We start from the raw sequence: 23391 nt of genomic DNA, 5'->3' as shown, positions 1-23391 counted from the left end.
TTCCTTACCAATATTGCTATCAACCTGCAAGCTAAAAGGAGGGTTAAACCATAAAATTTTCCGGCTCCTATTTTTTAAACTTTTTTTAAGGCTTAAATTTTCAGGAGCCGGAAAATTTTATGGTTTAACCCTCCTTTCAGCTTGCAGGTTGATAGCAATATTGGTAAGGAATTTTTCAAACTTGTTTCTATACACTTTCCACCCCATCATAGATTGCACAAAATATTCAACCGTAATACTATTAAGCTGAGCTACAGTTGTACTCCGAATGTTGCAAGTGTCATATCCTCCCACAATAAAGCAATATTGCAGGCTGATAATGTACCATCGCAGCCTGGTTGCAATTGTAGGGTGAGGCCAGATTGTCCTTTGAATGGGCAATGCTTGCAGAAGGCCGTTGTTTACAAAGCCACCATTGATAACAGCCCGAAGGTTCTTAATTACATTGGTTGTTGTGAAACTACTTTAAAAAAACGTTTTTCCAACCATAAATGTACCAGGTACCTTCATGGATAGGTCTAAACGAAACAGCACCGAACTATCTAAGGCAGTTTGGGACCTTAAGGACAAGGGTGTTGATCCTAAAATAACTTGGTCCATCCACAGCTGTGCTCGGCCTTATGGTGGAGGTGGTTGTAACAATTGTGGCCTATGTTTGGCTGAAAAGCTGGCCATTCTGAAGGCTGATAGTGGCCACCTTTTGAACAAGCGTTCGGAACTGGTCGGCAAATGTCGTCATAGAAACAAATTTAAACTCAAGTACTTCAAAATAAAATAAATTCCTTTTGATTTGTAAACACAGGTTTTTTAAAAAAATTTCATTTGATTTTTACAGGCTATAAATCTCATTTAATTTTTACAGGTTTATAAACAGGTTTTATTTCATTTGTTCAGGTCACTACAGGTTACATCATCACAATTCCTTGAGATTTTCACAGGTTATAATTTTGAAAAAATTAAATTTCATTTGATTTTTACAGGTTATAAATCTCATTTAATTTTTACAGGTTTTAAAAAACAATTTTTATTCATTTTGTTCAGGTTACTACAGGTTGCGCTGATCATCACACATGCATTTTGCTTCTTTGTGATGTCATAGATGTTGCCATCATGTTGCTTGGTTTCCATTGGGACAAATTGATTGAAACTTTGTCGTGGCGGATGGAGGTTGTCCTTAGTAATTCTGAAGTTTTTTTTTTTCTGCAGATTGGATTACGGTTATAATATTTAATATCTTTTCAGGAATTCAGGTTTAGAGGTTTTTTTGCAGATTAAATTACAGCTGTAATATTTAATATCTTCTCAGAAAGTACAGGTTTAGAGATTTTTTTTTGGCAGATTAAATTACAGTTATAATATTTAATATCTTTTCAGAATTATCGATTCTTTACTGTTTGCATGTTTTTTCAGACCTTCTGATGATCCGTTAGGTGAAACAATTTGTAAAGGCTTCAGATAGTAATAACTATATTTGATTTAATTCGCTCTGCTTTGCCTTTTTGCTTGGCATTGAGCACTTTTTGTAGTATTAATAGTTTTCATTGTTTTAAGAATGGAAAGTTATATTTAGCTATAAATAATATATATATATGGTATATAAAATATATACAGAAGGTGCACTAGAAAAGACACCATCCCAAAAAGTTGAAAATGATAAGTTTAGATGGAAGTTGTGTCACATTGTTTGACTGGAATTGCCTTTTCTCCCAGTGAAGCAGTACACAAAACTTAGTATTCTTCTGTCTCCATCTCTGTAGCCTACTTTCTACGCCTTGCTGGCATTGTGTATGCAGCGTTCATTAATATAAAGTTCCATGCCGAAAGCATTGTCTAACTTACCAAGCTGAAAAATATAAAATCCATGCCAATAGTTTGGACAAAATTGGCTATCACAACCAAAAAATACCTTTTACTTTTTACTTGTAAACCCAATAAAATATCTTTTATTTATGTACAATAGCACCAAATTTTGGGAGCAAGTCTTTTAGGCGCAGACAGTTAGGCGCCGGTCAAATAGGCGCGCACACTGTGGCGTCTGGATATTTGGGTGCGGAGCACTGTGGTGCCCGTTCATTTAGGTGCTAATCCTAGTAAAGTCTGCAGATTGTATCAGCTTGGCAGGTAGGGCAATGCTTTTCACACAAAATGTTGTATTGAACAGAAAAATATGTCATGGCTTCCGTGAGTGAAGCTGCTTAAACCGGCAATGCTTTTCACAAAATGTTATATTGAACAAAAAAATATGTCATGACTTCCGTGAGTGAAGCTGCTTAAACCGGCAATGCTTTTCACATAAAATGTTACATTGAACAGAAAAATATATTGTATTTGAATGCGCGTGTTCGGCATTTATTTGTTGTTAGTCCAGCTTTGCGTCAGCAAAAGCTTTATCAATAAATTATTCAAGTTTCCGAACATGACTGAGTTCACTTTTAGTGAGTCAAATAATAACTACACTAAACATCAGTCAAAAATATACCGTAGCCCATATTCAAGCGGGTGGTAGGCTTGAGTGAAGAGTAACTTAGTTTTCCGTCAAAACCCCGACTAGGTTAAATAACGAGCAAAGTCGCACCATTATGCTTGCAACTTGTAGCTAGGGTTCATATGCCTTATAGAAATGTATTCATATTGTAGTAGAGCGTTGTCTCATACGTAGCTACTTGCCACACGACCAATCAATCCTGAGTAGAAGTAATTGCGAAAGATAACAGATTAAGTAAGGTTCTATCTGGCTGCAACCTGTGTTCAGGATGCATAGCAAATGTCCTGTGGAGATGTGTTAATATCAAGAGTAGTAGAGCGCTGTCTCGCACCTCATCTCCACACGCGCATTAACAAAACAACATATTTTTCTGTTCAATATAACATTTTGTGTGAAAAGCATTGCCCTACCTGCCAAGCTGATACAATCTGCAGACTTTACTAGGAATAGCACCTAAATGAACGGGCGCCACAGTGCTCCGCACCTAAATATCCAGACACCACAGTGTGCGCGCCTATTTGACCGGTGCCTAACTGTCTGCGCCTAAAAGATGTGGACCCCAAATTTTGGAAGCACCTAAATCACCCAGCCTTAGTCATATCCTTTCATTCAAGATGCTCTTTTGTTCATTTTGTTCTGCAATGTGTTCTCAATAGAACCAACTGTGTGAGTGTGTGATAGCATAGAACAGAGTTGTTCATTTTTAATAGGTTTTAAGGGGCAGTTCTGCTTAGAAAAAAAAAATTTCAAATTTTTTTAATTTTGTTGATATATATATTGAAAATTTATCGTAGATTCCGAATATGCAGTCAGTTTTTACCTATTTGCCCTCATTAGGCATTTAGGCTTCAAACGGAAGGTTTTCTGAACGCACCTCAGTTTAAAATGTGAATAAAAATTTGCATTTTTGTGAGAATGTTAGTTGCAAGATGTTTTGTATTAATTCCCTTATGTACCTGGTGGCCACTGATCTATATTTAATTTGTGTATGTGTATTTTGTTCATTATGTATATTTTAGTTGTTGTGAATGAACATAGAAGAAAAAAAGTCACATTTAAAGTCAAAGGCATAAATTTACCTAATTCCATTTTTCAAATGCGATTATGCGATTTACTCAAAATCATGTTTTTGTGCACTAGAAATGTTTCTTCTAGAAAACTACTTGTCAGAATTGGCTAAAATTTTTAACAGATGTACAGTAGGCCCTTACGGACATAATGATTGAGTTTTGTTTCAATATTCAGAGTAATAAATATTTTATTACCAAATCCTGAAGTCAAATTTGCTCTCGATGCATAGCAATTATGAATTTTTTTATATATATATATTTAAAAAAATAAAAGAGTTTTAAGAAATCCCCTCTATCAATTTATGGCTAGGATACCCTACTAGATCACCATGCGGTTTGAAATCCCTACCTCTAGCCATTTTCGAGTTTTTAGGGCTGCAATGGAGACAATCGGTTGATTTATACAAATTCAAAATGGTATAAACCCTTAATGGATTGCCCCAGCCTAACAAAGTAAATACTTTTTGATAGCTTGTTTCCTCCTTTTTTCAGCAATATATGGTTTGTTAGGGTTTGTGGGTGAACTTTTGTGTGTAGATTGTTATTTATGACAAGTACGAAAAATGCGATTCTAAGTAGAACTGCCCCCTTAAGTGTACGTAAGAACGTTTTTATTTTATTGAACCATAAGAAATTAAAATAAGCAATAGCATGGCATATATTGTTTTCCAAAATATTATATGTAATGTATATAATATATTGTATAATTACTTTTGGCTAATATCCATCTAGCTTTTGGCTATCCATCAGCCTTTTCAGGCATCTGAAAAACTGGTTCAATTGTAATAAAATAAGAATTGAAAATAAGTTGGAAAAACTTCCAATCTCTCCTGGTAATTTTCAATGTTTCATTGTTCTATTTGTGTGAAAACCCATGGTGTCACTGAACTAGTGGGCCACTTCTCTATTGTTTGTATCAGCTTAACCAAGGACATGAATGGCCGAGAGGACATCTTCCGTGCAGCTGCAGTCCGTGCTCTCTGCGCCATCACAGACTCGTCGACTCTGCAAGGCATTGAAAGGTACATGAAGCAAGCGATTGTCGACAAGGTAAGAAGGTGTTTGGTTTTTCACTTTATTTGAGTGTTGCCCACTGGAACCAACTTCTTCATCTACCACTGAGCGACAGAGTTTTTCATCAGTGAATTAACAAAGACTTCAACTATCAAGCGATTTATATTATCTACTGTGCGTCACAATGCTGTCAATCGTTAGCTCAGTGGTTATGCGGCATGTGCTCGACTCAAGATCACACGGCGCTGGTTCGGTTCTCTGGGTATGCGCTTGAGCAACGCATTTCAAGACTGCTCTCCATTCAGCGGCACGTAGTGGATGAAATAATTCCACTGTAACAACAGTTCAACAATCGGAAACTTTATGATACTCTGTAACTCGGTAACTAGTTTTACGTCAAAAGCCGTCAAAGTATGGGAAACTGCCAGGAATAACCAATCAAGGCTTTGTCAGTCCGAGGATAAAGATTCAAAACCAATACCTGCTTTGTGTGTTGTGGCAAGTCCATGTGGAGTTGGTTATGTGGCATGAGTTTTTTTTCTCCATATAACTCTCTCAAAAGTCTTTCCCTCTGTACATGGATGAACATTGAACAAACGACCATTTGCTTTGTTCATCTGAACAGAGTCAACTTTCACACCTAAAATATGAGGCATACATTGCGGGAAAACAATTCATTGACAAACTATTTTGATGTTTCTGACTGAAGAACCCCAAAAATGTGCCAATCTTGACTGAACATTCTGTGCCATTAATAATCATTCGCTATCTCCGCTTGCAGCAGATTGTGCATCAACATGGGTTACTTGACACTCGACAGGGTTCCATGTGATTTTATGAGTCGTACTGCTTCCATGCTGGTTCAAGGCAGATTGGAAGAGGGTGATATGTCACCAGATTATTACCCGATTTATCCTCACTACGTTATGCAAGAAAGAACACAATCGGTACCCTTTTTAAAGTCTTTGGTATGACCCAACCTGGAATCGAATCCAGGGCTACCATCTGTGCCATTATTTACGATTGAATAATTTTTTATGACCAACTCAATTCGACAAAGTGTATATAATTTTAGTTTAACTTGTTTGCACAAATACGAACTCGGTTTGGAGAATCTAAACTCAGTATTGAAAGTTTAACTTCAATTTTTATGTAATGTGATGAAGCTGAAAGTTATGTACTTTTATAAATTTGCAAGGTAATCTCTTACTGAGTGATCACAGATCATGCTCTAAAAGTAGCTGCCGTCTTAAAAGTGCTTTACTTATTAGATCCACTCGGTGTCCAGTGCTGCGTTGGTATCTTCTCTGCACTTGACCAAGGAATCCTTTGATGTTGTCAAGCGTTGGGTGAATGAGGTGCAGGAATCGTGCACCAGCGACAACATCATGGTCCAGGTATTGATGTTTACTAAAATATTGTCAGAAAATTTGCTTCTTAAACAATTGTGAAAAGCGGAATATAATTCGCAAACACAGGCTCGAGGCGTTAGACTGCCTTTGTGGACACTGGACAGAGTGACAGTTTATGAGTCGATAGTTGTGGATTTGATACTACACAGACCTTGCCAATGCGCAAACCTATTATAATGACGCTGGAAGCTGAAGTAATGTGGGTTTCGAACTCTAGGCTAAATGTGGTTTATATCTCTTCTTCGTATGAACCTTTTTCGCCATTCCAAGGGTTGAGGGGCTCTGCCTTTTACCACCTTTGAGCAGTGACAGCGACTTTGTCTAAATGCTTGAAATGGTAGAAATGAGCAACCGAATTGCCAAAGTATGATCATTGAATCCTAAATGACAGCAAAACTCCAGGTTTCTCCTTAAAAAGTGACAGATTTCCTCCTCTTACCAGTGTTGCCAGATGCTTTTAGGGTTTCTAGTATAAGTATTAAGTACCAAGATCTAATTCAATGTTTGTGTTACAGTTCCATGAAAATACCCCAAACTATATAATTATACACAAAGAGTCAAAGCCTGTATTTATCAACAACTTTTAAAGTATTAATTTTTACTAGTGACTCTGACTGCCGAGGAAATTTGAAGCTTGCGATTGAGATGACCGTGTACCGTATATAGGTCGCTATGGTTTCATGTGGTGTCGGTTCATAACAAACATAAAAGTGACATTGAATCTTGTTTCTACTTAGCATACCTATTACCTAATTGTTGATGGAATGGGCTTGGGTAATAATGTGCTCGGCTGCGAAGCAAATATATAATACAACGCATATCTGTAGTGGTTGCAACGCACATAAAAATACATGAATGCAACGTTGCATAATGTTTTTATGAAACAGTGATGAAAGTTTTTTCATTGTAGTACCACGCGTTGGGCCTTCTCTACCATTTGCGCAAGAAAGACCGATTGGCCACCTCAAAGATGGTGACCAAGTTCATGAAGTCTGGCATGAAGTCCCCGTTCGCATATTGCATGCTCATCCGCATTGCCAGCAAGCTACTGGAAGAGGAGGACGCCGGGTGAGTGTGCTGGGCTTGGCACGTGTTGATTGTGGTCGTGCAGTTTGCAAATCGTCGTGTGACAATTTCTGCTGTGGCCAGGGACTTTAATTCAGTTCGAACAGAATCGCAACCCGTGTCTTGTAACGGCTCCATCAGCAATTGATGCTCTTTGACTTTGTGGTTGAGATGAATGCACGGTTGGAGCTGGTGACATTGTAGTTGTTGACAACGAGTTTCCATGGTTACTCGTGAAGAATGGAAATAACGTGCCAGGTCGCAATGTTGTTGTACCGCAGCCAGTCACGTGTTTTTCAATCCTATGTTGTAAAAATTTCCTTCATATATTTGATTTCTTGTTGCATGTTACACCCATTTGAGAAGATGTATCTTCGTTAGGGTGCATCAAGCCCCCCTCATGAAAAATTTTTCTCATGGCACTATATTAAAGTTGTACTACCCTTAGAAAAAATCAATTGTGTAAAATATTACCAAATTTGGATGAACTCTACCGGGTCCACATCGAGCTTGAAAAAACGAGAAATAGGGTCATTTCACATGAAAACAGGCAATATAAAGATATCTCAAATAGGATACCTCTCAGATTTGGTGAAAAGTTGTCATACTATGCCTTAGACTACCAAACGAAAGAATCCCAAGTTTTAGATCAATATCTCAAAGGGTTTGTCCATGGCGGTCATTTAAATTTCGAGAACCACCTTCGTTTTTGACTTGGGGGGGTAGCGTATAGCAAATTTTGCTATTTTCAGGGCCCCATAACTTCTATTGCAAACGTAATGGAAAACTAACATTGGAAAATTAATAATGATGCTATGTTAGCTCATTATAAACTATAGGCTACTATACAGTTCAACAATAATAAACAACATTTCTGGATGCATGGGTAGGCCTATTAGGTGGGTCACTAAAATCCTAATATTTTGCCCCGTAAAGGTGTTTTTTCAATTTTTGAATGCATCTGACATCCAAACCAATCAGAATATTTGTTTAAAACATGATTATTTGTAATACTTGGAAACTTTGTTTCTGTCAAATCAAGTTTGAGGGTTGTGGTGCCATTAACATGATGAGCAAGATATGCATTTCTTTGAAGATCCTTAGCCTAGTAGAAACCTCCCGAACATTATTTCTTGAAAACCACATCGCTCGTTCAACAATATTAAAAAGTTCGTTGAATCATCAATAGACCTAATCCTGTTTGATTTGAAACCAGCTGGAAAACAAACTTTATTCTATATTGTGCTAATGCGGGCAACTCAAAGTAAATGATGGGCTTTCTTGTGACGTATAAAAACAGAGTAGCCCATTTGGCACCCAAGCGTCAACCACTGTGAATGGTTTAATCTGCCCCGATAGCTCAGTTGGTTAGCGTGTAACTTCGTGAACGAAGAAGCTTCAAGATCAAGCGGCGCTGGTTCGACTTTCGAGGTGTGCGCTTGAGCAACACATTTCAGGACTGCTCTCCATTCAGCGGCACCTAGTGGATGGAATTATTTCTTGGCAACAACACTTCAATAATCGGAAACTTCACTTTGTCAATCTCGGTAACCGGCTCTGCGTCAAAAGCCTCTACAAGTATGCGAAACTACCAGAATAACCTATCAGGGCTTTGTCAGTTCGAGGATAAAGATTCAAAACCAACCACCAACCTAGCTTTGGGCTACTTTGTTTTTATACCTCACAAGAAAGCCCATCATGTGCTTTGAATTGCTTACATTAGCAGAATATGCAATAAAGTTTGTTTTCCAGCTGGTTTCAAATCAAGCATGATTAGGTCTATTGATGGATCAACAAACTTTTTAATATTGTTGAACGAGCGATGTGGTTTTCAAGAAATAATGTTCGGGAGGTTTCTATTAGGTTAAGGATCTTCAAAGAAATGCATGTCTTGCTCATCATGTAGATGTGTTCCTTGTAATGTTGGGTGACAAGGATGAAAGTGTCCATGGTTGTCTAGCAGAGCAGTGAATAAAATACTTTAGTGTTGTGTTACTCTACAACAGGCAGTTGGACGACCATATGACTATAAAATGCCCACATGGTTATTTAGAGCTCTAAAAAGGGCCATTTCTGCCTGATAGGGTTTTCAGATCCTCAAAAGATCTCTGTTAATGACACCACAACCCTCAAACTTGATTTGACAGAAACAAAGTTTCCAAGTATTACAAATAATCATGTTTTAAACAAATATTCTGATTGGTTTGGATGTCAGATGCATTCAAAAATTGAAAAAACACCTTTACGGGGCAATATATTAGGATTTTAGTGACCCACCTAATAGGCCTACCCATGCATCCAGAAATGTTGTTTATTATTGTTGAACTGTATAGTAGCCTATAGTTTATAATGAGCTAACATAGCATCATTATTAATTTTCCAATGTTAGTTTTCCATTACGTTTGCAATAGAAGTTATGGGGCCCTGAAAATAGCAAAATTTGCTATACGCTACCCCCAAGTCAAAAACGAAGGTGGTTCTCGAAATTTAAATGACCGCCATGGACAAACCCTTTGAGATATTGATCTAAAACTTGGGATTCTTTCGTTTGGTAGTCTAAGGCAGGGGTCCGCAAATACTGGGTTGCGACCCAAATTTGGGTCGCGAGACCATTCACAGTGGGTCGCAAAACGGTTTAAAATTACCATAAATATAACTTGTATGGCAAAAATAAATACAATCATAGTCTTTGATGTGCTGAGTTTCGTATAATTTGGTAGGCTACAAGAAAATTTATTCTTTCGATTGTAGTACAGTAGTTAAGCCCACGGTTATATATATAGCCTGGAAGACAGCTTGAGCCAGGGCATGAAAACTCTCTCAGCTTAGGCTATCTCCAGAACTGGCGACTGAAACTTAGCCAAAACAAAACTTTGGCGGCAGCTTTCCACCTATAGCCTACAATCGGGAAGTTGATCGTGAGCTACATGTTCAGAACAATGGAAAACCTCTGACCTTCTGCCCGAACCAGAATATCTTGGGGTGACACTAGACAGATCGTACACATACCGCCACCATTTGGTGTCACTGTGCAAGAAAATGACATCCCACGCTGCACTACTCAAGCGCCTGGCAGGCCACAGCTGGAGGGCGAGGGCTGACACTTTGCGTATAGCAGCCTTAGCCCTTGTCTACTCTTCAGCAGAGTACTGTGCACCTGTTTGGTGCTGCAGTGCACACTGCCATAACATCGGCACTGCCATAAACAGCGCCCTGCGCACAGTTACCGGATGCATGCGTCCCACATCATTGGATAATTTTGCCATTCTCGCTGGCATCCAACTTTCTGAGCTTCGTCACGAAGAAGCCACTCTGTTTCTTAGCCGACGGGCACTAAAGCCTAATCATCTTCTCCACCACAAGATCTCTGCTTCCCAAAACCAGCACCCCAGTCGACTGAAGTCAAGACAACCATTCGTGCCAGCCGCTCAACTTCTGATCAACGCAGCAGATGAACTTCATCTCTGCGGCTACTTGGGCGGACTATAAATGGAATTCTGAAAGGAAGTCAAGTACCACCGGACTTCATTCGTTCATCCCCAACGCCGACACATGCCCCATCGGCCTGACACTACAAAGACAAGCATGGGTGCGCCTCAACCGTCTTCGTACGGGCGTCGGGCTTTTCCGGTCAACCATGCACCATTGGAGAATTGGCCTCTTCCTCCTCCTGTGAATGTGGTGCCGAGGAACAGACTGCAGACCACATCATCAATAAGTGTACTATCTTCAAGCCACCTAACGGAGTGGAAGGTCTGCGTGTCATGGATGATGAAACTAAATACTGGCTGCTCTCTAATAGCCTTCCAGTGTAGTCCGGGAACATCTTGAGTCTGGGCTGGTAAAAGGATAGAGTAGACCGTCGGTCCCAGAGGCTTGCACGACGACGAAGCGCACGGTTAATAGGTCCACCCGCTTATTAAGCCCAATTTGGTCCATTCCGGAATTACTGAAGGTATAGGAGTGGTAGAAAATTGTCTCCCGCAGCCAAAATCGTCCGGTCCCGATGTGGCCTTAATAAGTGGGGACGACCGTATTGGAATTGATATTAATTTGCAAAGTGTTTTGCGCAAAATTATATGCTTCCGAAACGTTTGGGTCGCGAAGACTTTGAACGATTGCTTTTTGGGTCGCACCAAAAAGTATTTGCGGATCCCTGGTCTAAGGCATAGTATGACAACTTTTCACCAAATCTGAGAGGTATCATATTTGAGATATCTTTATATTGCCTGTTTTCATGTGAAATGACCCTATTTCTCGTTTTTTCAAGCTCGATGTGGACCCGGTAGAGTTCATCCAAATTTGGTAATATTTTACACAATTGATTTTTTCTAAGGGTAGTACAACTTTAATATAGTGCCATGAGAAAAATTGTTCATGAGGGGGGCTTGATGCACCCTAATCTTCGTCTTAATCATTCTTTCCTTTCCAGCCACGATAGCCCGCTGTTTGACTTCATCGAGAGTTGCCTCAGAAACAAACACGAGCTAGTCATATATGAAGCCGCATCAGCCATTGTCAACATGCCGAACTGCACCGCCCGTGAACTCGCACCCGCTGTGTCCGGTGAGTGGTGGACATTTCATTCACATCATCTCTCGCTGACCTAAAAAAATGATTGAGTGACATTGCTTAATTTAATAGGCTATAAATATATGTGCTGTTTCCTCTTAGGTGAGCGCTTGTGGTCTCGATCTTAAGTGATTGTATGTACGAAAAGCAATCACACAAACTAAAGGAAAATATGCCAATGGGTTTCACTTCAGACTGGTCAATTAGTGATGTGCGACAAATTTTGTAATACGTTTTGTAGTATTATATATATACGTTTTTTTTACTAAAATGCTACATACTCAGCTTGCAATATCTTGATGTTGCAAATATTTAGTTCTTCGGACGCTTTTAATTGCTACCAGTCCAGCGCTGAGGTACGCAGGAGCAAAAACATTAAGCAAGGTAGCTTTGGGTTTCATTTTCTAGCGACTTGGCCATGTGTTTGGGGTGGTTTTATGTTGCAAGGCCAACAGTGAAGTAAAAGATTTTACCAAATCAAAAAAGTAGAGTCCTTTCAGTCTAAAACTTTCAAAGAACTTTTCTCATTTGCTGTCTGCGCCCAGGTAGCTTATTGCCTCAGAAGTCACATTCGCTCTGAACTATTTAGAACGCCTAAGTCAAAGCTTCTTAACTTATGAACTAGCTGAAGTAGAAACATGTTTCGTGGCTTAAAATACTGAGAAACTCATACACAGGTATTTTGAAACAACAGCTTAAGCAAAAAGAAAAGAGTCTCCAACAAGTCAGCAGTTGTGAACTGAGCACATGGCAGTTGAGCAAGTGACAGCAACATTTGAGCAAGTGGCTGAAGTTGGCATGATGAAACTGAGCAAGTAATAACTGAGCAAGCTGAAACTTGGAATGTCAAGCAAATTCAGTTTAGCAAGCGATGACCAAGCAAATCCAATGCTAGGTGAAAATTTCATTTACTGACTTGGACAGTAGCTGAAATGTACTTGCTATGTTGAAGCACTTGCTGAGTGGTCTGACGACCGAAAGAAAAGTACATCAAAACCGCATAGTTTTGATTTTCTAGGGCAGCTTAAGTGATTCGATAAGCAGGTGGACCCTGGCTGTTCGGTTCATACGACCTGCTAAATGGCAGTTGCGCAGTAGTTTTTCTCTTGCCTTCACTGCTACATTCGAGACTACGAGGCTGCTTGATTGTAGGTACGGTAACATGTGAGTTACACCACGTTAAAACTTGTTTGTCATCCCAAGGTATAGGCAATAGGCATCTAAATTTTTGATTTGGTAAAAAAAATGCTTCACTCCACTTCATATACTTGGTACTTTACCAATCCGTTGAAAAGAGCTCGCGGTGCTTTGTATTGTGTTGTGCAAACCAACACAAAATTGTTTCAGGGTATGGTGTTATTGTTTAAGTTTTGGTGCAATTCTTTTGGTTGCATTGCCAACTAGAATTTGTTTGAAAACTCATCCAATCCTACCCGAAAACCCACAAACATCTTTGACAGCTATAGCAATCAGCGCATGACAAGCTCCAATGTCAGTGGCTTCCAGATACAAGTTTCAACTTTTAATACTGAGCATGTTTTTGTATTTTGTTTTCAGTTCTTCAGTTGTTTCTTAGTTCTCCCAAGCCATCGTTTAGATATGCCGGTGTACGGACACTTAACAAGGTATCTAACTTACTAATATTTAATTGCAATCATTTTACATGAAATGAAATACTTGTCCGTCCACCGTTCCTATCCAGTCCACGAATAGATGTGTTCGTACCAAAGTTATTTTCGGAATGGCCCGTTTCGGTGAGTCCGATTCGGTGAGTCCGATTCGGTGAGTCCGATTCGGTTAGTCCGATTCGGTGAGTCCGATCCCTTAACGGGGGATTTTTTCAATTTTTTTTTTTAATTATCGGATACCGTAGCCTAATTATCCTCGCCGTTTTAGGGTTAGGGGTTAGGAGTTAAGGTTAGGGGTTAGAAGTTAGGAACTCACCGAATCAGACTTACCGAATCGGACTCACCGAATAGTAGCAGACCCAGTTATTTTACCTTCCAAGTTGATATAATTTCTACCAGCTTGCATGGTTCATGGGTGTGGATTTCATTTGTTGAATATGTTTGTTATTATATGGAGAGGCGCATCGAAGCATTACTCACCACTTTTCATTTGAAACGTTGTCAATGCCGGTCATACGGTAAGTTTGATAAGTCACTTTCATCGCTGCAGTTTCAATTAATTTCCAGAGCAATCATAGGTGTTTTTGTGTCTATTTGCAAAGCTTAAATTGTCAAGAAGTGAGACATCACATGAAATCATAGTTTCAATGGAGATATATAAAACTTATTTTAATTTTTTTATTTGTTTGCTTTTCCTGTGCAACCCAATATGAACATCAATAAGTTCAATGCAATATGGTAGAAAAATGATTCATAGATTGAATTTGCTCAATTTCTTAGTCGAGCTGTATGTGGACTGTGGAGAGGATTCATGTTTCAATAACTACCAATATTTGCAAAGTCTCTGCATTTCGTATTGAGTTGCAACCAAGATAGTTATGTCGCATGTGTCGTAGACTGTAATACGCGCAATCGCACATGATTTGATTAATTTCGCTCTATGCTACTATGTCCATTTGTTATCACCATTAATTTAGTTTTGTGGTACATGCAGTTTCCTTTACACACTATAAAAAGCAGTGGTATGAATTTGCATTCACCGTGCTATCACTACCTCACGAACATTAATATCTGGATATAACAAGCTGCAAATATATGTTCTAGGTTGCCATGAAACATCCGTCTGCGGTGACAGCTTGTAATCTGGACCTTGAGAACCTGATTACTGATGTGAACCGGAGCATAGCCACACTTGCCATCACCACGCTGCTTAAGGTTGATTTGTCTCCAGTCTTTTTTTCTTAAACCTGTTTAGTTTGAGTTGTTATGATCAGCGGTGATTCTATTTTTTCTCAAGTATTTGCAATGTTCTGTTTTTAAACATTTATGAAATCAAACAATTGTTAACCTAGTAAAAATTTGCTTGTTTTTTTATCTTTGTTGGCCAGACGTCGTGAATTTCTTAAGTTTTTGATGCAGCTTTACAAGATCTTTACAAGATTGCATGGATGACTGAAGATAGATGAAAAAGCTGTCACTGTAAACTTTGACCTTTTGATTGATTAGACTGGCAGCGAAAGCAGTGTGGACAGACTGATGAAGCAGATTACATCATTCATGTCAGAAATATCGGACGAGTTCAAAGTTGTTGTGGTCGGGGCGATATCCGCGCTGTGTCAGAAGTACCCACGTAAACACGCCGTCATGATGAACTACTTGTCGTCTATGCTCCGTGATGAGGTTTGGCTAACTACTCGTTGGTACATGCGATAATCTTCGCTTTTTGTTAGTGACAAACAAGGTGGATCTTGTCCCAGCTATTATGATCACTTACGTTGACCCAGCTTCGGCAAGGTGCTGGGTAAAGTGATATTTAAATTTACTTACAAAAAAGCTTAATGTTACCTCCTTGAAGAATTCATTCGTGTTTAATGAACAAACCTCGGAATAAATGCAGATTGCAGTTCACAACATCTTGATATGCCGGTAGTGCAGAAAGAGGTGTTCTTCCTGGCAGTTAGCACAAGGCTGTACCCGCTAGTTAGCGAACAATTTGCGATTCGCTCACCATCGCGGTGTATCATATAGTCCAGTGGTCGGGAACCTTTCTGAGTAAGAGAGCCATTAAAGCTACAATTTTGGAAATACATTTCCGTGAGAGCCATAGGTTATACTGCAGTGCCTTAACACTTAATGCAATTAACACGTGGTGGCACTGGTGAAGTTTTCAAAGTGGGAACGTGTCTTAGCAAGAGGAAAAAAACAGCTGTTGGAGGGTATCCCCCACCAAAAAAATGAAAAATTACAATTAATTTGGTGCATTCTGAGCGCATTTTCAGCTCTAAATTGTAATGAAAAGTTAAGATAAAACTTTTGCCTTCAAAAGAGCCATATATGGCTCGCGAGCCATAAGTTTCCGACCCCTGATATAGTCCATTCAACTATATGCTTTTGAGCAGCCGATTGTAGCAAGAACTGACAGCGACAGAAACCGGTGTTTCGCTCATGAGGCTGGGCTTATCAGTGTCACACCACAACTCTTATAATTAGTGGTGCGATACTGTTGAGCCCAGCCTTCTGGGCGAGACACGGTTTTGTCGCTGTCAATTCTTGCTACAATCGGTTGCTGAAAAACATCTTGCTATAATTTGATTTATTTTGTACTAGTTTAAAAGAACATACCATGATTTCAAATCAACGATGTGGTTAGTATTTTTTTCCAAACTATTTATCTGTATCGCCATCATGTCTGAAGGAATGTTCTGAGCGGAATGTTTTCAACTTGATCTTTGTCCTCAGGGAGGGTTCGACTACAAGAAGGCCATCGTCGATTGCGTTATCGCCATTATCGAAGACTCACCTGAGTCAAAGGAGTCTGGCCTTGCTCATCTCTGCGAGTTTATTGAAGTAAGTATGTCAGCAGATGTTCTTTTTGACGTTGATCTAACGTCTGCTACCGTTTGCACACGGCAGTAATGAAAAAAACTGATTGGCTGTCTGGGAAGTATGTCCCAGGTAGCAACATTCGTCTACTGTGCATTGATTTAACGTCTGCAGACTTCTGCATCCACAGATGCAGAACATGTTTTGCAAATTGAGATTAATCGTTTTCTATGTTGCTTTTTATGTTTGGTAGGTGATGTTGAAAGGCACACGTAGTGATATTTAAGTGATGAACAAAACAAAGATAGAGCTGCTGGGTACATGATTTATCTGCTACATAGAACATGTTTCTTGCTGAATTTTGTCCATTGTTACCATATCATTTGTACGCTTCTCGGTTTAGGACTGCGAGCATACAGTCTTAGCTACGAAGATCATTCATCTTCTTGGACGAGAAGGACCGAAGACACAGAACCCGTCAAAGTACATCAGATTCATCTATAACCGCGTCATACTTGAAGACGAGGCTGTTCGTGCAGGTAGCCATGTCATATGCCGCTTTGCTTCTGAGCTTCACGTCTTCAAAAAGATTACCGTAATTGTTTCAGTCAAGTTATGTTGATTTTTTTAGTTTGTTTTGGCAAATTGTATCGACAATTTACCACAAAGACATTACAAATTATGCTTCCGAACGGGCTATTCTAGTTTGAGACATCATGAATGTTTAAATTTTTTTTAATTAATTGTATCGATGTCCGCTGCATAGCCGAGTGGTGAGAGGGCTGGAACGGCAATCGAAAGGGCGCCGGTTCGACACCGCTCAAGAGCATGCGGCTCTGCCTTTGGCAGGACACTTAAAGGCATGCCTGAAGGTGGACACGAAGATTGGCTTCCTTGCCTTCCCGTCCACTTAATCTAAATCTTCAACTACCGGGTGTAATAGCCTGAATACGACAAACAAAACAAAAAAATTGTATCGACGCTTTATAATTGGAATTATTCTCATAACGTTCGAAGTTGTTTCAATATTATTGAAAATGATAATAATCTATAAATCTATACTCATTACTCATGGCATGGTGCAAGTGCGGTTTGCTGGTGAAGATCTCCTGTATGTCTGGAGATTCAATTTGATCATTCTGTCAATACTTTTAATTGAGATAACATTACGGCGAAACCAATTTTCAATTTTTCAATGTACAGTCTTGATAAATTAGTCCTCAAACTGCTCCTTTTTCCTTCTTTAGCTGCCGTATCTGCTCTTGCTCGATTCGGAGCCGAGTGCGATGATCTTCTTCCCAGTATCCTCTCACTCCTGACCCACTCCATGTTGGATGAAGATGACGAAGTGAGGGATCGGGCCACCTTCTACTACCACACTCTCGATCAGCGGCAGAGAGCGTTGAACTCGGCCTACATACTCAATGGTAGGTGGCAGCTTGTAGGCGAAGGTGTACAGTACGGGATGCAATACGATAATAGTCTATTCGATTTATTTTGCTGTATACGTATTGTAGGTGTTTGTAAAATCTGACTCGCAGTAATCTGTATAGAGTGGAAGTGAAAGTTAGATGCCATAGTTATGTAGATTGGTTGGTTTTGAATCTTTATTCTCGGACAGACAAAGCCTTGATAGGTTATTCATGGCAATTTCGCATATTGATAGAGGCTTTTAAAGCAAGGCCGGTTACTGAGATTGACAGAGTGCAGTTTTTCCGATTGTTGAAATGTTGTTGTCGGGAAATTATTCCATTCATTAGATTCCGCTGAATGGAGAGCTGTCCTTAGAATGCGTTGCTCAAGCGCACACCCCGAGAGTAGAACCAGCGCCGCTTGATCTTAAAGCTTCTTTGTTTACGAAGTTATGCGCTAACCTACTAAGTTACCGGGGCGGACGAGATAATATCACGAACTGGATAGGTTGCAAGTACAAATACTACGAAGTCTATACGTTATTTCTGTCCAAATAAGAGTAATTGTTTTAGATTATTCTTGTTGCACAGTGTTTCTTAGCGTGAGTCAGATATAGTTTCATCTCAAGGGTTCAAGGTTCTATTTAGTTAAGTGGTTCTCAAACTTCGACTTTTTCAACATGACATCTACCAGACGGCCACGATTCATGTTGACTATTTGTCCAGGGTTGCCAGTTTCAATCCCGGCTTTGGAGAAATGTCTTCAGCAGTATCTGAAGGAAGGCAGTGAGGAGCCATTCAACATGAAGTCGGTCCCACTCGTCTCTATACCTTCCAATGAGCCAAAGCCTGACGCTGGTAAGTCTTATGAACAATATGTAGTTGCCACAATGCGGCTTGTTTTGTTTCGGGCTGGTTGATGAACAACGATGTGCAGAACTTTGCGAGTTAATTGGTTTCGACGGCACTGATTCGGGAAGTTGAGTATCATCCATCTAGTCATAGTAAGCCGCGGTAAAGTTGTATGTGTTTTACAGTTGCCAGTAAAGTTTGGAATAGCAAGACAGTTTTTAGTTTGTTGTTGTGAAACATTCAAATGTACCTGTGTTGTATATTACTGAAACACTAATCAAAACGCTATATTTTTTGATGTTGATAAACACAAAATACATTGTTTAATCACAAGTGTGCGCAGTCAGCTTCACTTCGAAACAAAAGTTTTCAGATTTTAGAGAAAAGGTTTTAATCATTGATTCGTTTTCAGTCATGATTTCAAAGAAACCAAAAGAAAAAGCTGCTGCTTCAAGACAAGAGATTTACTCAGGTACGCTTGTTTGCAGACTAAGAGGTCCTAATGAAAAGTTTACCACCCCAGATTCACGAAGTTCCCGGACTACACTGGAAGACTGCTAGAGAGCAATTTTTAGTTTCATCATCCAAGACGCGTAAACCTTCCACTCCAGTGAGCTTTTGCTCACTTTGTTTAATGGAAGATTGTTTAATTATTTTCCTAAGTTGACCGGCACTAATAAACGGCCAAAGAAAGGCACCAGTGTTGCGATTGGTATGATGCTAGTTCCATCGTTATGTTTTAGAATCTGCATCTTTTCATGTAACCGACTGGTTACTAACGACTATACATTATAGTTTCACAATGCTTCCAATTGTTGCTTTTCTAATAACGACATCGTTTTTTCTTCAAGAACAACTTTCGCGCATTCCCGAGTTTGAGGTGCTTGGTCCTTTATTCAAGTCGTCGGAACCGCTTGAATTAACGGAAACTGAGACGGAATACGTCGTCCGCTGCGTCAAGCACACCTTCAGCAAGCACGTGGTGCTGCAGGTAATTGTCTCGAATCACGTTCAAGTTGTTTCTGTGTGTCTGCAAATGGCAACGAACGACCATGGAGATTATTTGGCGTCTATTTTGTTACATGCTACCTGGGTTTAGCTTACGGAGTCCACGTGGCCTTATAGTGCAACAGACGAGCCACGATTGTTTGTTTACTCATTATGTGAGGCGTTGTCTTTCGCTATAACTCTGAATTTGTCAACTTGATCATTGGTTACAATTTGTTGATTAAAAATTAAACGCTTCTAGTCATGTAGTAGCTGAACGTGAACTTCTTGCAATGTTTGTGAAACTGTGGACTTGTTGCAAGACCTGTCTGACAAACCACTTTACTGCAAACTTCTCTTCCCAGTTTGACTGCACCAACACATTGAATGATCAAATCCTGGAGAACGTGACAGTGCAGGTGGAACCCAGCGACGACTTTGAAGTAATTGCCTACGTCCCATGTCCGTCATTGATGTGTGACAAGCCAGGTGAACCTTCATATAGTTAATATTGACATCGAAGATTTCAACATTTCTAGGGCAACTCATCAATAGTACCATGAAGACTTTTACCTCTAAACGTTTAAGAAACAAATAAAATGGGTTGATTGATCCCCCGGTTAACCTCCCTCTCATCTTGTTCAGGGGTGGCCTACGCGTGTGTATCCCTCCCAGAAGAGGACCCCACCGAGGTGACCACGACGCTCTCTTGCGTCATGAAGTTCACGGTGAAGGATTGCGACCCTAACACAGGAGAAGCTGACGATGACGGTTATGAAGATGAATACGCTGTAAGATGATCAGTTTACCTAAGTATTTGTATCACTTCAATATGTCGGTTGTTGTAGTTAATGGAAGTGCATTGAGATTTTGGGATCCACATGTTAACAATTAATTATTGTCATTGGAAATGTAATCTGAAGTTTTAAACACAAAAACATATCTGTTGATAATGATATCAATCTGACGTACAATTAAGTTGATGAAACGTTCGCAGCTGTGCGGGTATTCACGTCACTTGGCCGACTAAATCAAGTCATCCAGACGTCATCACTCGCATGGTCTCTTAGGGAGAGCTTCAATATTGTTGCTGATTTTAAGTTGTTAGCAATTCACCGTTTACCCCTCCATGGGCAGTTGGCCTGTCAACGCTGGAGGACTCTACAATCAAGTGACTGCTCGAAGAATGCCCGGACATTTGACCCCAATGAAACGTAGTCCAAAAACCAACCTCTCATACGAAAGAAGAAGACCGTTTGCAAAATAGCTACATTTAATTTTAATCTTATTGATTTGAACTTATATCTTTGCTGGCCTCCGTTTGCTAGTCGTCTTATCGTTTGTTCATTCGTGTGGTATCTTTGTGATCCTTCAGTTGGAAGACGTCGACATCACGGTTGCCGACCATGTACAGAAGGTCCTCAAAGCTAACTTTGGAGCCGCCTGGGAGGAAGTTGGTGACGATAACGAGCTAGAAGACACATACGCTCTCTCCACTGTGGAGACACTCCAAGGTGGGTGGATGAGAGACGTCTCATTTTAAACATCAACAATGGTCTGGTACGGCACTCGTAAGGACGCCGGTTCAACACCGCTAAAGAGCATGCGGCTGTGTTTTCGACAGGACACCACAGGCATGCCTGAAGGTGGACACGAAGATTGGCTTCCTTTTCTTGTCGTCCGCGTATTTATAATCTGCAAGTTGCTGCAACAGATGGAGTGTTTTGACCGGTAGACGCTTTAAACATAGAACAGTTTTCCCTATGAACTAAATGATTGCAGTCCTTGTGACCCTTGTAGCACTCGTTAGAGAATTGATTCTTGCTTTAAATTTTATTTTTGGTAATGGAAGAATAAAAAAATAATGTAAGCGAATCGCTCGTTTAATTTACTTCATATCAGAAAGCTTCGAGAAAGACGCTGACAATATCACGTAGTTGCGCAAATTATAAATACGCTTCCCGTCGGACATTTGCAACCTGGTGGTCGCTGCAGCAGGCATGTGGTCTACCGTAGTGGTCTACCCAATCGAAGGGTTCGATTGCTACCCTTGTCGTTACTTTTTTTTTCTGCAATTACCAAACAAAGTTCAAAGCACAAATAAACTCTCTGGCTGAGTGCTCGAAGGGTCACAATGACTGCAGCCAGCAGGTTGATAGTGAAAGTTGTCGTATGTGTAAAATGTCTACCGGTCAAAACAGTCCATCTGCTGCAGCGACGTGCAGATTACAAATACGTTTACCGTCCACTTGATTTAAATTTTCATCCACCGTGCGTTGGCCTGGATACGGCAAACACGGATCATTCACCGCTAACTTTAGTGATTTAAAAACTTTTAATGTTTGCGAAAATGTTAAATAGATTTGTCGTCATCCCAAGAACACTAAAAAATGCTAAACAACGACTTTCTAACTTTCTTTGTTTATCTAAATTTTAAAGACTTGTAAATTAATGCAAATTTACTGTTTTGTGATCCGATCTTCAACAATTGACGCCTCCTTTCGACCACACAACGTCCGTAAACGCCTCATAAAGCAACAAAGTTTTAAAAATTGAAAGATCTGCTCATGATCGCTGACGTCATCATCGATCGTGTTTTCCTCAGATGCGGTGAAGAACATTATCAAGTATCTCGGAATGCAGGCCTGCGATAGATCCGACAAAGTCCCTGAAGGAAAGTCCGCCCATACCCTCAATCTGGCCGGGGTATACAGGGGCGGTCACGATGTGCTGGCAAGGGCTAAGCTGGTCCTCAAGGATGGAGTTACTATGCAACTGACAGTCCGAAGTAGCGACGGAAATGCAGCCCAAGTGATAACCTCTGCAGTGGGCTAGCGGGATGCGGCAATGAAACTATATCTTCTCTTGTTTTAACATCTTTCTTTTGGGTGAATTATGTCACAAACATATTCCAAGCACAGCACCAAACTTTATGCTGTTGCGGCTTTCTACCAAATACCGCAAGTATAGTTGCCATGACAATAGGCAACCACGACCATTCATTCACTGATTGTTCTTTCAAAAGTTTAACTCCGATGCTGAATTGAACATAATCTCCGCTAGCTTTATCAAACTTGTGTTGTTCCTCGACTTTGACATAGACATAATAAGTTCGTACGTCTCGTCAAAATGTAAATGTACGTCAAATTGCAATCTTTGCTTTGTTGGGAAATCGTCATATTCTAACATTAAAAAGACACTTCTGTTTTGCGTAACCAATGAAGAAAAAGAAAAGAAGCGTAACTTGTTGAGTTGCTCATTTTTTTTCTGGTGATTTGAAATCATTTTTTAACTAAAGTTTGTTGCTGTTTTGACGTTTCGCACTTCTCATCAATGCGCAATTGCGCATCCTCCGGACAAATGCGCAATTTTTGCTTCATTTCCGCTTTCACTGCTTCGTCCTGGAAAGTTGATGAAATTCGTGCAATCCTCGAACTGTTAGAATAAGTTTGTTGAATCACTTAAGATTCTGGAGATTTATAAAATAAGAAAAATACTCCAAATACAGAAACTAACTAATGATTCAGCTTTGTGGGGCCGTGAGTACACAGGTTTACATTTTGTTTTCTGGTTTTTTATCATTTTGTTTTCAATGTGACTTTGGAATTAGAAGAATTTGTATTGACGATGTGTTCCAACAACTTTTACTCCAAATGGAATGATTTGTTTTTGAAACCTCATTTGGTCAGCTTCGTTGGTGATATCCTTTTGGCTGCTGAAAACTAATACTTAAAAGTTTATGAACTGAAATGAAATTTGCAAAATCAAAAAGGAGCCCAAAATGTAGATACTAAACTCACGTTCAGTAAACGTTTAGAAAACTAGACTGTCTTCGTCTTCAGTGCTATAAATGCACAGTATAAGGAAAATAATTTGTGGTACTGAAGATTAAGACAGACTAGTTGTTAAAACATTTGCTGAACATGAATTTAGTACGTATGGTATCTACATTTTAGACCCTATTTTTTGATTAATCAGACGTTCCAACCATTCTACTCCTAAATTTACAAACTTTTTAACAACGTGTGGATTAGTTAATAAAATAAATGGGATAAGAAATCCTTACTTTGA

At 39.7% G+C, this 23391-nt stretch overlaps 1 protein-coding gene across 1 annotated transcript in view; it reads left to right on the top strand.

Moving 5' to 3' along the window:
• LOC145777936 (coatomer subunit gamma-2-like) overlaps nucleotides 1-23391 on the top strand; it is a 33670-nt gene extending 10279 nt beyond the window's left edge. The window contains exons 4-20 of the mRNA XM_082589297.1: nucleotides 4476-4605; nucleotides 5841-5966; nucleotides 6892-7049; nucleotides 11479-11612; nucleotides 13176-13243; nucleotides 14351-14461; nucleotides 14753-14926; nucleotides 15986-16093; nucleotides 16473-16608; nucleotides 17317-17496; nucleotides 18208-18339; nucleotides 18746-18805; nucleotides 19185-19324; nucleotides 19686-19809; nucleotides 19966-20111; nucleotides 20696-20834; nucleotides 21926-23391. Coding sequence (XP_082445423.1) covers nucleotides 4476-4605; nucleotides 5841-5966; nucleotides 6892-7049; nucleotides 11479-11612; nucleotides 13176-13243; nucleotides 14351-14461; nucleotides 14753-14926; nucleotides 15986-16093; nucleotides 16473-16608; nucleotides 17317-17496; nucleotides 18208-18339; nucleotides 18746-18805; nucleotides 19185-19324; nucleotides 19686-19809; nucleotides 19966-20111; nucleotides 20696-20834; nucleotides 21926-22155 — 2296 coding nt within the window. The 3' untranslated portion in view covers nucleotides 22156-23391. The remainder of the gene's footprint in view (nucleotides 1-4475; nucleotides 4606-5840; nucleotides 5967-6891; nucleotides 7050-11478; nucleotides 11613-13175; nucleotides 13244-14350; nucleotides 14462-14752; nucleotides 14927-15985; nucleotides 16094-16472; nucleotides 16609-17316; nucleotides 17497-18207; nucleotides 18340-18745; nucleotides 18806-19184; nucleotides 19325-19685; nucleotides 19810-19965; nucleotides 20112-20695; nucleotides 20835-21925) is intronic.

Source organism: Aplidium turbinatum, chromosome 10, assembly GCF_918807975.1.
Source record: "Aplidium turbinatum chromosome 10, kaAplTurb1.1, whole genome shotgun sequence".
In the NCBI taxonomy this organism is placed as follows: Eukaryota; Metazoa; Chordata; class Ascidiacea; order Aplousobranchia; family Polyclinidae; genus Aplidium; species Aplidium turbinatum.
The sequence above is the reverse complement of the archived record's forward strand: the minus strand, read 5'-3'. Positions and strand labels throughout refer to the sequence as shown.